This window comes from Saccopteryx leptura, chromosome 12, assembly GCF_036850995.1.
Source record: "Saccopteryx leptura isolate mSacLep1 chromosome 12, mSacLep1_pri_phased_curated, whole genome shotgun sequence".
Classification (NCBI taxonomy): Eukaryota; Metazoa; Chordata; class Mammalia; order Chiroptera; family Emballonuridae; genus Saccopteryx; species Saccopteryx leptura.
Window position 1 is genome coordinate 51,506,195 of NC_089514.1, and position 17,457 is coordinate 51,523,651.

At 38.1% G+C, this 17,457-nt stretch overlaps 1 protein-coding gene and 1 long non-coding RNA gene across 3 annotated transcripts in view; one reads left to right on the forward strand and one right to left on the reverse strand.

Moving 5' to 3' along the window:
* Positions 1 to 2,860: 2,860 nt before the first annotated feature.
* Positions 2,861 to 5,870, forward strand: LOC136384122 (uncharacterized). Its single transcript, XR_010747527.1, has 2 exons — positions 2,861 to 2,921; positions 5,711 to 5,870. It is a non-coding gene; the product is annotated as an uncharacterized lncRNA (long non-coding RNA).
* An 8,981-nt stretch (positions 5,871 to 14,851) lies between these two features.
* PCLO (piccolo presynaptic cytomatrix protein) overlaps positions 14,852 to 17,457 on the reverse strand; it is a 455,471-nt gene continuing 452,865 nt past the window's right edge. For both annotated transcript variants that reach the window (XM_066354350.1, XM_066354349.1), the window contains one exon: positions 14,852 to 16,922. In XM_066354350.1, the coding sequence (XP_066210447.1) occupies positions 16,782 to 16,922 (141 nt within the window). In that variant the 3' untranslated portion in view covers positions 14,852 to 16,781. The remainder of the gene's footprint in view (positions 16,923 to 17,457) is intronic.

The window sequence follows — 17,457 nt, forward strand, 5'->3', positions numbered from 1 at the left end:
GGTCTATCTGTCTAAGATTTGACTGACTGGCAGTATCAAGAAGGGACTCAACATAGGCCCAAAAAGCGTAAGTTGACTGTTCACTTCTTCTACTGTCTAAAATAGTGAAACTCAAGCAAGTCTTTTACTATTATACCAACAGCACCCTGGTCTCCAGTCCTTTGTACTCCTCCACACCACATTTCCTGACCTGCCATTTGCTTACTCCAGACGCACCTCCCTACAGAGTTCTGAGAGGGTTGAGGTTCTCTGTTCCATCAGTGTTTCTCCTGACTCTGGTTTTTGTCCGTTTAGTTCCAGAGAAAAGGAAAGCACACATGCACGTGTGTGTGTGTGTGTGTGTGTGTGTGTGTGTGTGTGTGTGTTGGAGAAGGGGTGCCGGGGAGAAGTGAATAGATGACTGACAAGGCCTGAAAACTTCACTTAGCTTAACCAAATTTAGACAGACTTGTTCCTGCCTTTAGACCTATGACTTCCCTTTCCTTAGATCTTCCTTTATTTTTAATTTTTATATTTTTAACAGCTTCACCAAGGTATATTTGTTATACAAGAAACACATTTAATAGATATAATTCAATGAGTTTGGACATTTACAAACACCCATAAAACCATCACCACTATCAAGGTAGTAAACACCCTTATCACCTCCAAAAGAGTCCTCATGTATGTTTTTTAAATGGCAAGAACACTTTCATGAAATTTACTCCTTTAACACATATTAGTGTACAACATACATAGTATTGTTAGCTGTAGAAACTATATTGTAGAGTAAATCTCTAGAACTTACTCATCTGGCATGATTGAAACTTCATACCCATGGAACAACTTCCTAGTGCAATCAGGGAACCAAGCAGAGAGCATTTGCAAAGTCCAAGTATGAGAGAGATTTAGAAAAACAAAAGGATGGGTGTTTCTAATGATCTGAATTTGAGGGGGAGAGTGAAAGAATGTGGTGTCGAGAATATTGTCCAGTTTCTTGCCTTAATTTTGGCAGCAGAAACCTTTGAGAAGTTTTAAGCAAAGACATGTCATGCATAAGAATATCTTTCAGGAGACGGTAAGGCTCCTGGAAATCCAAGGAAGAGCTGACATCCATGTAAGGATCTGAACGAGGCATAGCTGAATGACATATTCCAGGCAGCTGTCATCCTTTTAGTTTGTAAATCCTAAGTACTATTAAAAGAAAGTAATTCAATATTATATACCTTTCTTTTAAATGACTACAGCATTGTATTTGAGTAGTCCTTTTTAAGGACCTTTTGAATCATTCAAAGGCTCTAATCAATTGACAATAATAGTTGTTTGAATTTCGCAGAACAGAAAATTAAGTAAACTCTTCAGCTCAACAGAATAAAGCTGACCTGCACAAAGGAAACTTTTCTTCATTGAAAGTAAAAATGTCATCTGAATATCTTGAGGTCAGCATAATCTTGGTAAAGTGTTACACAGGGAATCAAAGAAAATTGGTCAATTTTGCTAATAATCAGTTATTGTCTCTGGGTCAGCCATCCTTTCAAAACTTTTAGGTGCAATTCTATATATATTAGATAACAGGGTAAGCTCTTTCTTTTTCTTTTCTTTGTTTTTGAAGCATGCTCAAGGATAGAGATTCAACCAGGTCTAAATACATTTTACTTGCAAATTTTTCAATTGACAAATAAAAGATAGACTCCAATATTGCCCTTTGTGAATTAGAGCAATTTATAGCAATATTATTATACCCTAATTTAAGAATTTATGGCAGCTTATGCAATTTCATCCTAATACCTTATAAACTTTTTCAGCTCTTCTTTGCCATTGTAAACTATGCTTGGATAATAGACTTTCTTAGCATTTCTGAAATAAGCAACACATTTTCACAACATTTAATTACAATATTTCTTAGCCTTCATTCTTTTTCTCTTGGTTCAAAAGGTAAAAACTAGTCCCTTGTAAGACTTCACTCATAGTCACCTATAATGTCCCTGATTTGCTCAGGGAGAATTAGTTATTTCATTTACTTATTTATTTTGTGCTTCTTTTTCCTAGTCTATCAGTCTTTATCTTTTTTTTTTTACATCTATTTTTAACAGTTACACCTCCTATGATCTAGTCAATTTGTCCTGACATCCGAATTCCTTGCACATCTGTCCTTTTGTCTAATTTATTTGATAAGACTTAATCCAATTAGAAGTTTCCATGTTTGTTCTCTGCACTTACATATGAACCAAGATGAATCTGGGGAATGTCAGAGGGCAAGGCAGATTGGTGTCACTATGTACAGTCACTGAGTTGCAAAGGGCCTTCAATCTATAGTACCGTATCCTTCTTTCCTGCCCATGTGCTCTGCCAATATTCTTTAAGACTATTTTAAAGCACCTTTACTCTCTTCAAATATCCAACCCTTATTCAGTTCCTCATCATGCTAACTAGATGACCTCTTATTTCAGGGAGAAAATCATAGTCATCACAATGAAACTCTCTTAACCTCCTCATTGCAAGTTTGCAATCTGTCTACATCGTTACTAGTCTTTTTTGTTTGTTTGTTTCATTTAGGTAGTAGTTTTAAATCTTGACTGCACCTTGACAGTGTTAGATTCAAGGAGTACTGACATGCTGGGGCTGCCAAGAGTGTACAAGGTCCCTGTGACGCTGAGAACAAAGAGTCCAGCAACATCCTGCATTGAGTCAGAGACCCTTATCAGAAGTTTATGTTTAAAATTCTCCACTGAGTACTATCCCCCTCCCCCATAACTGCGCACGACCTCCCTAGCCAATGACTAACAGCCACATCAGCTTCTGTATGATGCTTGCTCATCCTAGACAGCCACCCTATAAAAAGGAGCCATTTTAGAAGCTCGGGGCTGCAGTGCTCCAGTCTCTTCGGAGGCGTGGGTTGCCTGCAGTCCCTGCGCAGGTTTGGGGGGCTGCAGTGTTCCCCTGTGTGGGTTACCTGCAGTCCCTGTGCAGGTTTGGGGGGCTTCAGTGCTCCCTTGCATGGGTTGCCTGCAGTCCCTGTGCAGGTCTGCAATAAAACGTATAAAATTCACTTTGTGTCTGCTGTGGCCTATCTCGCCGGGATGTAACAGATGGAGGCCCCAGCGAGATTGGCTGTGTAAGACCCCTCCTCACGGAGTGGGCTGCAGCAGACTTTGGTAGCTGGCCAGCCTCCAGCAGTTGCCGTTTGAAACGGAATTTGGCTGATTTGAAACATTTAGAGTCTCGAGACTGTTTCGTAAGGAAGCTACCTCTATGAATATTTGGAAACAGAGCTCTGGTTAGAAAAGGGTGTATTGGAGCAGGCGGGACGCCACCTGATTTCTCCCCACCTGGTCAGTTGGGGAACGCAGGACGCTGCCTTCTCCCTTTGGTTTTGGTTTAGAAGTTTTGTTTGTTTTGTGTGCATATTTGGTTTGTTTGTCTGCTACTAGAATGGCCAACTTAAGAGCAGACTGGCCAAACCAAGGATTGCTAGACCCATAGAAAACATAGAGAGTCTAGCGTACTATCACCAGCACCCACCTGCAGGCAGGTGGCACAGTCAGTATGCAGCCAGTATAACAGCAGAGGTAGAGAAAGAAAAGGCAACCAGGCTGCAGCTGGCTGCAGGAGAAGTGGCAGGCTCTCCTCACAGTTTCAGGCACTTGCCCCTCCCCCTTGGGCACCAGCTCAAGGGCTGAGCCACTGCTTAGTCAGGCAAAAGATAACAGTGCAGTAAGCTAGAGGTTATCTGTTGTTGTATTCCCAATTTTGCTCTCCTAGTCAAGCCCCTCAGTGAGATCTTCTGAGCATGGCTTTTAAGGTCTATAATGACCAAGGAAGTAACAGAAAAGGCAAAAGGCCCAAAAGAAGTCAGGAAATACCAACTTTTGGCTCTAGCGCCCTAAGGGGCTTCATAGCTTTCATCAAGGTCCTGCTCCAGAGTGGAAAGAAAGGTCATTGAACTGAAGCCTGCCAGGCTTCCGGTCCCACCGGTTGACACACCTGTGCGTGGAAAGAGGGACATGAGAAGGTAAGCTGCCCCCTTGCTCCATGGAGGGAGGGTTCAGTCTCTTCTAGCCCTGCTCCAGCTACCTGTGACCTGACCTTGCCCAGCGTGCTGGGAATTGCCACTGAAGGCCTAAGGACATCGTTCACGAGCCTAAGGTATTTCTTCCAAGTAGCAGATAAGCTAATAACACAAGGGCCATCTACTATGCCTTGCTTGAATATTTAAGTTTTATTTATCCCTCAAAGATCTCTACTGTGGGTATTGACAGTCTGGTTTTATTGCTTTATGTTTAGTGTATCCTTTATTTCTCCTATCTCAATGCCCCATGCCTATTATAGGCTGGGACCTGCTGCTAATTCCAGCTAGAAGCAGTGGTCACTAGGACTTAAACTAACTGCAAAGTGTAGAAATGTAACACCCTTTCCCTAAGTACTTACAGGTTTTATAGGTTACTCAGCAAACTGTTCAAAGACTGTCCAAGAGGCACTTCTAGCAGTACACCACCCAAGGACTGACTCCCACATAGACGGGTCCAGACACCATGATCATACCCGCCTGGGTCCACCGCAGCCAGCTGAAACTTGCAGTCCCAGCAGAGACACCTTTGTGGACAGCGAAGACTGACCCCGCCAACCCTTGTAAGCTGACCCTGAGAAGGACAGCATGCCCTGCTTCAGCCACAAACCAGAAGTTAACTGGTCCACGCATGGAGACTTTGGGGAGGGAGGGAAACTAAGGTAAAGGAAAGCCAAGTAAGTCATCTTAAGGTTTGATGCATGTACTGCTATGAGTCATACAGAAAGGGGTGTAGGTCCCTTGGCTGAGAGAGAAGCTATAAGGTAAATGAAAGTTATGTATGTACTCATAGCTACCACTATAGAATAATCTGTGAATATTGGTCATGTGTCCAATAGGCTACTTAGGAAAAGGACACCTCCAAAAAGCAATCTTTAAAAGAGGATTACTTAGTACTAACTTAGTCTTTGCTGAAGGTTAAGGTTTTTAGGATATAAGAATTCTGATAAATTAGAAAGGAATTGTATGGTTTTGATAATAGAAGGTATAAGCTGTAGAGGTACTTTTGAAAAGAAAAGGAAAAGCAAGTTGTTATGAAGGCCAGTTATTCCTGGATAAGAAAGTGCATAAAAGTTGAAAGTTTGTGTAAGTTGCAGAAGGTTAGTGTAAGTTGCAGAAGGTTTGTGCAAGTTGTAAGAAGTTAGTACAGAGAAGAAAAATGCAAGGCAGAAAGAAATTAGTCTGTAAAGCTTGTAGTACTAAGGGCACACTATCAGCGTGCCAGCACATACTAGGGAGGACCCCTGACCTAATTAGCTTATAGCTACAGCTAAAGTAGAAAATTCTCATGAGCCCCAGCCTTATACCATTCTCCCCACTGATGAAGAATCAAGGATTTGATTTATTCCCAAAAGAGTTGGGGGAATGTTAGATTCAAGGAGTACTGACATGCTGGGGCTGCCAAGAGTGTACAAGGTCCCTGTGACGCTGAGAACAAAGAGTCCAGCAACATCCTGCATTGAGTCAGAGACCCTTATCAGAAGTTTATGTTTAAAATTCTCCACTGAGTACTACCTCCCTCCCCCGTAACTGCGCACGACCTCCCTAGCCAATGACTAACAGCCACATCAGCTTCTGTATGATGCTTGCTCATCCTAGACAGCCACCCTATAAAAAGGAGCCATTTTAGAAGCTCATGGCTGCAGTGCTCCAGTCTCTTCGGAGGCGTGGTTTGCCTGCAGTCCCTGCGCAGGTTTGGGGGGTTGCAGTGTTCCCCTGTGTGGGTTACCTGCAGTCCCTGCACAGGTTTGGGGGGCTGCAGTGCTCCCTTGCATGGGTTGCCTGCAGTCCCTGTGCAGGTCTGCAATAAAACTTATAAAATTTACTTTGTGTCTGCTGTAGCCTATCTCGCTAGGATGTAACAACAGCATCTGAGGAGGTTTAAAAATTTTCTTATGCCCTAGTCCAACAACAGAAATAATGATTTAATGGAGTAGATTGGAGTTTGGGTATCCATACTTTTTTAAAGCTCTTCAGATTATTGTAATGTATAGTCAGGGCTGGGAATCAACCATTAGTGCAATTTTCTTTCTCCTTTTAAAGAGGGGTTGTTGAACTAGTATTTAGATTTCACCTTCCCAAATTGTACACTAAAATGTATTACTTCCTTTCTCTCTATATGTAGAGGAAGTGTAGAGAATCACTCCTTCTCAAATATATTCTTCCTGTTGCCTTTGCAATTTATTCAGCCTTCTCTCATCTTAAAGAAACAAACCAAACAACTGATCAACCAACCAAGGAACCAACCGAAAAAACCCCAAAACACTTTACATATTTCTCTTTCATACTGTGATAGATTTTTCTTTCTTTTCTTTCTTCTTTTTTAAGTAAAAGGAGGGAAGATAGAAAAACAGACTCCTGCATGCTCCTCAACCAGGATCCACCCAACAACCCCCATCTGGGGCTGATATTTAGACCAACTGAGCTACCCTCGGCACCCAGCCACAATGCTCAGACCAACTGAGGCACTGGCTGCAAGAAAGGGAGAAAGAGAAGGGGGGTGGAGGGGAGGGAAGAGAAGAAGATGGTCATTTCTCTTGTGTGCCCTGACCGGGGATCAAACCCGGGACTTCCATAACCCCCACTGAGCTCTATCCAGTGAGCCAACAGGCCAGGGACAGTGATGGTCAGTTTTGTGTCAATGTGGCTAGGCTGTAGTGCCCAGTTATGAACTTATACGTGACTTGAGGCATTGCTGTGATTATATAGGCACACCTTGAAGATGCTGCAGATCCAGTTCCGGACCACGGCACTGAAGGGAGTTGTAATCTTGTTCCTGGTTGCAGGTATTGCCATCAATTTGTAAGAAAAAAAAAAAAAATCTTTGAAGCACAATCAAGTGCAGCTCAATAAAACAAGGTATGCCTGTATTTTGTAGAGTGATTAACATTGCTAGTCAGCTGTTTAGAAATAAGAAAATGATCTCCAATAATCTGGGTGGGCATGCCCAATCTCATCAGCTGAAAGGCTTTAAAATCCTTTCAAAAGCTTGGTTTCCAAAATTAGAAATGCCACCTGTGGCCTGCAGTGTCAGCTCTGCCTCAGAGTTTTCTGTCTGCCCCTGATAAAATACGAACATCTAAAAATAATCAGATAGTTGTTGAGTCTGTTTTTCAGAACTGGTTTCTGTCTCCATTATTCTACCAAAACAGCCCAGTCGGGTTATAATTAACCATGTTTTGCCAAACACATTTCCAATCTCTTTCTCAAAAAGCATAATTGTAGTTAACCATTACTTATTGTTGCCCTTTAAAAAAGAAAATGAAACACTGAAACAAAATACATAGATGTAGTATAAGCCCTAACTTTTTTTCCTTTTTATACTGCAAGTACGTGATTTAAATTTTGACTGAGAAGGCATTGTTCTCAAAGAGGTGTTCACTCCAAAGCCGGAAACAAAAACAGCGCCAACCACAAGACTAAAGAGCCTGCCTGCCATCCCCACACTGAGGCTCCTTTGTTTTAGAGCTGTTTTCAATAACTCACCTTTTGAGCTGCTTGTTTTTTTTCTCTTCCTGAACTTTACATTCCTGCTCTTCTGTTTTAAATTCACCAATAAAGAGTGAGCCAGTGAAACCCTGGGCCCCACTCTGACTCCATGAGAGCAGAGCCCTGGCCAGGGCGCACTCTCCCCCGACGTCGCTGAGCACCCACAGGTGTGCTGTGTCATTTCAGGTCTTGTAAGCAATAAACCTGTATCTTTTCAAGGTTTCCTGCTGGTTGCTGAAGGGCATCTGGCAGTCATCAGAAGAACCACTGAAATGTAGAAACACCATATCCCTGACCATAGAAAGAGTTTTGCAAGATTTGCAGATGAGTAAATGAAAAGAGTTCTGTAAAGGCAATAATGTTCACTAATGTCTAGATTCCAGAAAGCCCTCAGGAAGCTGCCTTCACAACCTCAGTAAAAGGCCAAGATACCTGAGCACATTCTTTTGCTTTTTGTAAAATGCTTCGCTGAGCGCTCTCTCCCTAGATTGTTCCAACAATAATCAAAAGCCTGTTCTGCTTCTGGAAAACTGATTTGCCTAGGTGTTCACCCTCCTCTCTCTTCTTTAAGCCTGTAAAAGCAAACTCCTAAATTCATTTGGGGCCGCGAGTTCTTTAGGATGTGAATCCACTCATGGTCACCGGCATTAAAGACTCCTTAATCTGGCTACTTAATTGTGTGGCAAAACGTTTGTTTCCTCGCTGTTGTTTCCTCGGTTGGTGCTTATATAACACCACAAGAGTTGGTCCAGCCACAACATTGATTACTGGTAGGCTGAGGCCAGTAGAAAACAATAGAATATATGGTTTAAATAATAATTATAAAAATACAATATCCATACAATCATGACACAGACTGAGAAACAGGACGGTGCTGGTATTTTAAAGAACCCTCAATACTCTTCTCCACTCCACGCCTGCACTCATCCTGCATGAGTCGCCCTGCCCCTTCTTCTGTGATAATCACTTCTTTAAATTTCTTCATAATTATTAGAGTCACATTGTGTTTTTTATGGCTCCATATATTTGTGAAATTCACTCATTGATATGTATAGTCCTGTTTGTTCATTTTTATTGACTTACATTATTTTGTTATATTATTATGCTATATAATATTTACCTATTTTATTATTGATGATTTTTTGGTTTGAGTTTGGAGCTATAATGAATGCTACTGCTATAAATATTCATGGAAGGACGATATTTAATATACTTAATGATGTGTATTGCAAGGTCACATACCAATCACAATAGTAGCCAAATTCAAGAAAGGAATTTCTCTGGTACATGTTACCAGTGTGTACTGGCTTAACAACCGTTCAGTGCACTTGAACATGTTTCCTGGTCTACAGAATCAAAAGTTTTTCTAACGTTTGTATCTAGTAGAATTAAGTTGTAAGGTATTAGGAGCTTCCAGTAAAGATGGCAGCATAGATAAATGTGGTACTCGGAACCTCCCACAATCACATCAGAATTACAGCTAAGCTACAGAATAACCATCATTCAACACTACCTGAAATCTAGTTGACTAGAAGTCCTACACTAAAGATATAAAGAAGAAATCACATTGAGGCTGAAGGAGGGCGGGGACGCAGAGGGGCTGGTCGCACACTCTTGTGTGGAGGTGAAAACTCAGGAGGAATATGTTGCCTGCAGAATTCCCTCAAGGAGTGAGGGGTCCCAGCCCCCCACCACTCTACAGGGCAGGATTCGGGTGCCAGGAAAAGAAGTCCCCCAAAGTTTTGGCTGTAAAAACAGCAGGGTTTGTGGCTGACACAGACAGCTCCTCGAATCCGGGAGTTTCTCTTAAAGGGCCCATACACAGACAGACTTACTCAGAGTCACTCATTCTGATCATCAGAGCTGGGGCAGCAGCTGAAAGGCATCACGGACAGATGAGGATGACCTGGACGGTCAGGCTTCAGGTAAGGGCAGGAGGAGCAGCCTCCTCCCAAGCAGGAGTGTTGGCACAGGCCACTGTTTCCACGCTGAGACCTCCCCTTACACAGCTGGCCGGAAAGGTGCCATGTCTGAGTCTCCAGCAAGCTGGCTAACACTGTTTGCCCTGCCCTGGTGAATCCCTGAAACCTCGTCGCACCCAAGTTATGGGTCCATTCAAACCATTTCCAGTAGCTTTTTCATACAAACTGCTTGTTTCAGCTCATGCTTCAGACTTTCCTAAAATCTCTCAAAGGTCCACAAATTGCAAACAAGCAGCATTTAGCCTTGGTGTGTCCTATACCCCTTGCTAAGTGCCTTCAGGCCCAGCATTACTTGCAGCTGGCCTTGGCTTCCAGTTTGGCCTCTCCTGGACACCTCTAAGCCCACCAAAACTAGCAGCCATTTGCAGGTCGCTTTGTAGTGCGTGCCTGGTGACCTTGGGCACAGCACAGGCAGCTGCTGACCTTGACCTGCACCTCCCGGGAAGCCATAGAGCCAGCACGTTGGTGGACAGCTTCAGACTGCACTGGGGCACCCCTCCCCGCAACCACTTCCAACATCTACACATTCAAGGGGAGGCCCAGCAGGCACCAGAGGCCCGCTGAAGCGAGTCCTGCTCTGTGAGGCTGGCCCTTCCACAGCAGGGCCCTTCGCTCTGGCCACTGCTAGTCCTCATAGCTGATCAGCCTGTGACTACATCCCTTCCACTGACAGCAACCACAGCTCATGCTTCTTGCAAATCTACTTTCTCTTCTCTGTTAGAGAAGTGTCGATTCATGTGAGTCTGCTAGCGTTATTCCATCATTCTGTTTTCCATCCTGCATCAGTACTGTGCTCTTTCAGTTTCTGTACCTTTATAATAAGTCTTACTATCTGTTAGAGAACATTCTTATATCTTGTCCTTCCTGTTCAAGTGTGCTCTAACTTTTTCAGCCCTTTGTACTTTAACATAAATTTTATAATCAGTGTATCAAATTTCACACATATTTGAAAAATTTAATTGCACTGAGTCAACGGATTTGTAATTTAGAATTAACTATCATTAAAATATTCAATTTTTTTAATCATTGAACTTGTATTAGGTCTTATGTAATATGTCAATAAAATTTTATTTTATTTATAGAGTCTTCTTTGTTAATTTATGCCTAGGCATCTGATACTTTTGATGCTAGTAAAAATTGTCTTAAAATTTTTATTTTCCAACTACTTCTTATTCACATTAAGAAGACATTTATTTTTTATTTTTCCATTTTATAGTGTTTATATTTAGTAAACTTGACAAATTCTCATATATTCTAAAACAAATTGTTGGCTATTTTGGATTTTCTATACACAAAGGTATAAAATCTACAAATATAGTTCTTTTTTTCCACTTCTTATTCCTTTACTTATATTTATTTCTTTCCTTTACTCATGGCTAGAAACACTGATAAAGGTATTGAAAAGAGTGGTGGTAATAGGCACACGTGCTGTGTTTCTAGTCATAAAAGAAAAGTTCTCAGTCCTTCCACCTGCAAGTTTTCTTGTTTTGTTTTTGTTTTGGTAAGTAATATTCATCAGATTTAAAGGGTATTCTTCCATTCTAAGTGTGCCATCAATTTTTTGTTATGAATGGCTTTTGAATTTTTTCATTTTTTCCAGCATCTTCTGATTTTATACTTTAGTATACTACCTATATTCTGGGTTTCATTAATTTGTTTCCAACACTGAGATAGTCTTGCATAACTTGAATAGTTCAACTTGGTCATGAGCTTATCACTTTTATACATTTCTAGGTTGGATTTAAGTTTTGGCTTTGGATATTGGTATCTATATTAATTTTTTTTATACTTGATAAGTGTAACATAGTCTTCTTTCTCCTTTGATTGCCATAGGTTTATTAATTTTATCAATCTTTTCAAATAATCAAGTGTTGGAAGTTTATTTTTTACTAAATAATACACTTACTATTTCAATAAATGGTAAGTAGATAAAGGAAAATTGTCCAACTTCCTCTGCCTTTATATCAACTTTCTTGTACAAAATGTACTACAGGGTAATCAAATACTGGTGGAGGGGAAGTTTATCTTTTTAAAAGTGTTCCATGTAGAACTGATGATCAAACAGAATATCACCATTTTGTAACATCTTGTTAATTAATGGTTCCAGGTATGGATGAACTGTGATCATGAACAGAATAAAATGAGACAACCAGACATTATGTGTCTCCTCAAAGAAGAATACAATACCAACCTGTAAATCAGGTCAAATCTGTAGAGCAAAAGACCAAGTGACAGGCAGAGGAAGTTGTTAACTATACTCTGTATGCAATCAACAAAATCCAGATTTGAGAAACCCTACAGGTAGAAAGACCAAGTTTCTTCAAAAAGTAAGACTCACAGAAAAAGAGGGATGGAGAGAATATATAGACTAGAAGAAGCTTAGAAAACTATTAAAAATAAAATAGGAAAATACACTAGTGTTTACCAAGCAGATGTCAGTGACAAGCCAGGAAGTAATTATAAATATCAGGTTAATAGTTACATTAAAGGGAAAGGATTTAATGTGATGACTGACTGAGTTCAATTTCTTGATCTGGGTGGTGATTACAAGATCATCTAACATGTAGTAATGAATTAAGCTATACATTTGTTTGTTTTCTATATCTGTGCTGTGTTTAAACGATGTTTTAAACTGGGTGAGTAAATTTATTGGTGATATATTTTTCACAGAAAATGTTCCAAAATCTATATATTAAGTATCAATTTATCAAGTTGATAAACACAAGAAGTCAAACTTGATAGTTTCAATATTTATTAGTAAGGCTGAGGCAACAGCCTTTAAACAGCACAATTTGTATAAGTTATCAAGATACATCTTGTATACAATCACAAAACCAAGACCTATTTTTACATAGAGTAAACTCAAGACAGATTTACAAGCATTTTTTAATTTAATTCTCAAGTAGTTCACTTCAATTCATACAATCTATATCCCAAGAATTTGTATTTGTTTATTAGATTTTCCAAAGAGATTTGGGTAGAACAGAAAGAAACACATTAGCAAATCTCCAACACGGCATGCAACATATAGTTAGAAACAAGACATATTTCCAAGTTTTTCATTTTGAAATCAATTTTACTAGGTTTTTAATTTTTCAGAAAAGAATTTTCTTCCTTTAACCTTAGATGTGTTTTTGTTAGGATATCTGCACACACATTAATCGGTAGTGGGAGCATCTGAACACATTACCAACAAATATATAGACACAATCAAATGATAATCATATTCACATGCTGAATGCCAAATGAAATGAATACTTCAAATTTGTCTATTTTACCAAATGTATAGTTATATACAGGGTAACGAATTAAGAAAATGTTCTCAATATATCTATCACATAAGGAATCATTTGATTAAATGATTTTGATTTAATGGGTATCTTTAATAACAACAGCAACATGGAACATACAGAATATATCAATACATCATATTCAATGAGAAAATCTATTTCATTCATTCATTCTTGTACTATATCAAAGGCAAGTAATTATTAAAGAGACAGCTCATAATTATTCACTGAGCTTTCTTTCACTTCCATCTCAAGCTCAAAAGAGGGAAAATCACTCTGTCACACTTACGGTTATACACATATATAGCTGTAGTTGGCTGCTTTTGGAATATTAGACATTGTAGCAATGAAAATAAGTTTTTAAAAATATTGTTAATTATGATTTAAATAATAAAGTAAAAAAATACTATAAACATCTTTATGATATCTCAATGAAATGAAACATTGATCAAATAATTTTTCATAAATTGGGCACAATATAGTATATAATTTTAATTTTCTTCACATCACCACCAACCTAGCAACCTAGTGTCACTACGGCTATCACCACTATCATCACAACTGTTTCGATAATAAGAATCAATATCAGCTGGTTACCAGCTATAATAGTCCCACAATATGACTATTTTAATGTGTGTGGTCCACAAAATTAATTCCACTGATATGCCAAAAATATGCATTGATTTAGTATGAGTAATTACAGTATGGGCAACGTTAAGGAGCAACGCTATCACTGCCCCTTAGTCATGGATACTGCTCTTTTAAATTGATATGGTAAATAAAGAATTTAGAGTCATCAAAAATCTCCTTTATCTTAATTATTAACAGGGAAAATGCTAACTTTTGCAACTAATATTTTCTATGTCTGCAATGACCATTCTGTGAATCCCTGTCTTTTGTGAAAATTCACTCTGTGTGCTTTTGCTTCTATAGCTGAAAGGTATTGAGGACCAAATTTTAAACCAAGAAGCAACTTCCATCTTTGATGACTCAACAAAACTGGGAAAAATTAAGACGCTTTTCAAAATATAAGAGCTGTAACTGGACTAGTCACATGTTATTTTGATATTACAAACTTTTCCATTATCAGGATAAAAAAGCTAATTCCAATAAAACAAAACAAAATAAAAGTGGAGAATCATGTGCTGTAATCTATACAAAAAAGTAAAAAACACCAAGAGCCCTATTTGTAATTAAAAAAGAAATAGTTTTGTTGTTAGAAGGGTTTAACATCATTTAGAAGTGCATTCGTGTAAGGATCAGTGTTGCATAGAATAATTCCAGTACAACCTAGGAGTCTGGTTAGCTGCACACCTGGCACACTTTGGCAGGATCTTATGCTCTCTAAAGGGGGATGCTGGTGCAGAAAGAAGTTCTGTTGTTAACTTTCTCGATTGACCTGGTCTCATCACCAGTTCCTTGTAACAGAGCGGCAGCTAGAATCAAAGACTCCTACTCTTATAGGCCAAATAGCTACCAAGGGACGAACTTTGTTTTGGTGGCACCTTCATTTGCATTATTCTAAAAGAAATTGCAACTGGAATGAAGTAAACTAATTGGTTATACAATCCCTCACACATACCCCTGGATGTACCTGACTGTAGAAGAGGGCCCTAAGGTGAGCCCGAGTTTCCTTTAAGGGAAAATAGCAGAGCCTTTTATGTCAGAAGGAGGTCTTTCTGAACCCTTTTCTTCCCCAATTATCAGTTCCTAAAGTGCTAACCTCTGCTGGAAATATCCATGGCAACCATCAACACATACAGTTGTCTCTAAAAATAAAATCTTAGCAATATCAATTCTTTAGTGATCCCTTCCCTGAATGCTCATTTTAAAGAAATATCAATGGTAAATGACATGGTATATTTAGGGGAGGAAGGATAATAAATAGAGGGAGAATAAATGACTATTATCTTTCTTAGATTGAGGAAGAGGGAATTCATAGTTTTCCCATGAATATAATAAAGATATATAACCTGGGATTTATTAGAAAATATTTTATTTTTTAAATATTTTACAGTTAATAAATTCCTCACAAATTTAAAGTATGTTTTTCTTTAAAAATGAGGAGATTCAATATCCAAACAATATATTTGGAGATGATTTCTCTAAACCCACTGAAACCTCATCCTTTAATACAGAAGCAGCTTTTAAACTCAGAATGTTCTGAAAAGCAATTTAATTTTTGGGTAGGATATGGGGAGAGAATAAACTCAGTAAAATTTCTTTAATTTACAATAACTCAATTTGCAAATAATTTTAATTTATTTCTTCACCATTTTTTCAGGTTAAATAAAAATTAATATTTTAAAGAAAAAAGTTTTAGAGATAATATACAGCTCTTAATGTGTGTTCCTGGGTAGGAGGATGCTTTTTGCATATAAAATTTGAAAAATAAAAAGCTGCATAATAACTATTCCTCATTTATGAATATAAAACTATACTTGGAAATGTGCTTTCATTTTCTCTCATAAACCACTTAGTTTGATCATTCTAACATCCCCTTAGGAAGGCTAGGAATATGTAATTTACTTTTTTATCTTATAAATAAGAACACTGAGGAAAAGTGAGCTCAACTGACATGTGCAAGGTGACACAGTTAGTGGCAGAATAAAGACCTGAAAAGCCAGGTTTTTTAATCCCAGTTGAGTGTGTTTCTACAACTTTTTGTTACTTTCTTTGTTAATGTTGTTCATTGATGGAGATGAAGATGCTTCATTTTAATGACTTAGACATTGGTCCTTTTATTCTATACTATTAAAACAGCTCAAATTATGTTTTAACCTCAAGATAATGTTGACTTTTCATATATTTTCCCAACATAGGTGAACTTGATTACTGTGATATTGTCAATAAAGGAAGAAAATGAAGCAGAGAGAGAATTTGAGTCTGGTATCAGGGTTTTCATTGTATAATCAGTTGATGTGTTATGGAAAAAAGTTATGAAACACCACAAAATGACACCAGTTTAATTAATCAATGTTACAGATTAATATAATTTGTTTGCCAGAGGAAGACTTTTCGTTCTGTCAATACATCATTCAAGAGAAATGAAATATGTGGGATAATATTTTCATTTGCAAATCCACAAAGGACAAATTATCATGCTTCCTGGAACATACCAATTTAATCTGTCTTTTGGTATGTAGATCAAAAATGTCTTGGTTTAAGGGTAAATTATGAAGATTTTGTTTTCAACCACGGTCCCAAATTTTGTGGTGCAGTATTCTTTTTTAGCCAGTCTTGGCTTTATTTCTAGATAAAGGTAATCCATTTCTATTTAGTATTATCTTCACATTATTTAAAATTATACAAATGTGCTTTCACAACATGGATTCCAAAATTGGTGTTGTTCACCCCTCTAACATATAGACACAGAGAAAACTTGTACAATATGGTCTAAAAGCCAGAATTTCTACATATTCAGTTCTCTTTTTCCTATTAACACAACTACCTTACTTCCAGTCTTGGATACATATTGTAGGTATATCCTATATAGGAATCTCAAAACAGGAAGTTGTCAGAGAAGTTGAAGAAAAAAACGCTTTGGACTTTTGAAAACAGATTTGTTACATTAGTTCCTTCCATTCAACCAAGATTCATTTTGCATAAAGGATTTCTTTTGTCTGCATTAGAAACATTTTACCTTTGAACCTCTGCCTTTTGCTCTAGCTCTAGCTCAACTCTACTCAAAGATTTTTGCATTAAGTAATCACAGTTTTTCTCACTGTTTTGACAGCTGCAAAAAATCCAGTCTCAGAGTTCCTTTTTTTGGCTTTCGATACATAAAACTTTTTGATTTGTGTTTCTTTCTGTGTTCCACAACAACACATTCTCAAGGCTTTAAGGATGTTTTTGCCTGTTGTTTCTCATCTCATGTTTACACCTGAAAACATAGCTTAGTACAATAGTGTCCATCTATAATCTTGATTTGAGATTATTTAGTGCAGTTTCAATACCCTGAGCAGATAAGTTTCTTCAATGGGTTTGAGTAGGACTAGCCAAAAGTTTGTGCCAGTTGACTATTCTTTTTCTGAGATCCACTTTGTCAAGCCAGATACAGGCTTCACCAATCAAGGTCTTTTTCATGAATTTCCCTCCATTGGAGAAAAGTAAAATCTAGAAAAAGAGCCAAAATTAGAGATACATGTGTATATTTTACAACTTCTTTTAAGAACATTTTATCATCAAAGAAATCACACAATCAAGAAAGGGTGAGGTGAGATGTAGTAGCAGGCATACTTATAAGTGAACTAACAAGAATCTCCTCAAATGATTTGCATAATATTAATTCACATCAACATTTCCCAGAGGAAAAGATGCAACCTGAAGGATATGAGAATTCTATATAGGACATGTATTCCCAGCTAGTTCTAACTAGGCTTATGCTTAAACTGATGGAAAGTTTTATGAAGAAACAAAACAAATAAAACTTTGCCAGGTACAATTTTACTAGTTAATGAAATAGCTCAAATATAAAACTATTTGAGTGCTAAGTAAACAAATGAGTTCTCTGTCCTGCTCTCTCCCTTCCTCTCTTTAAAGTCAATAAAATAAACATAAAAAAATGAGTTCACAAGGTAAAAAGAACATACACTGATTTTTTTCTGTCATTGAGTTTACTGGTGAGTTTATTAGGGTATACATTTCCAAA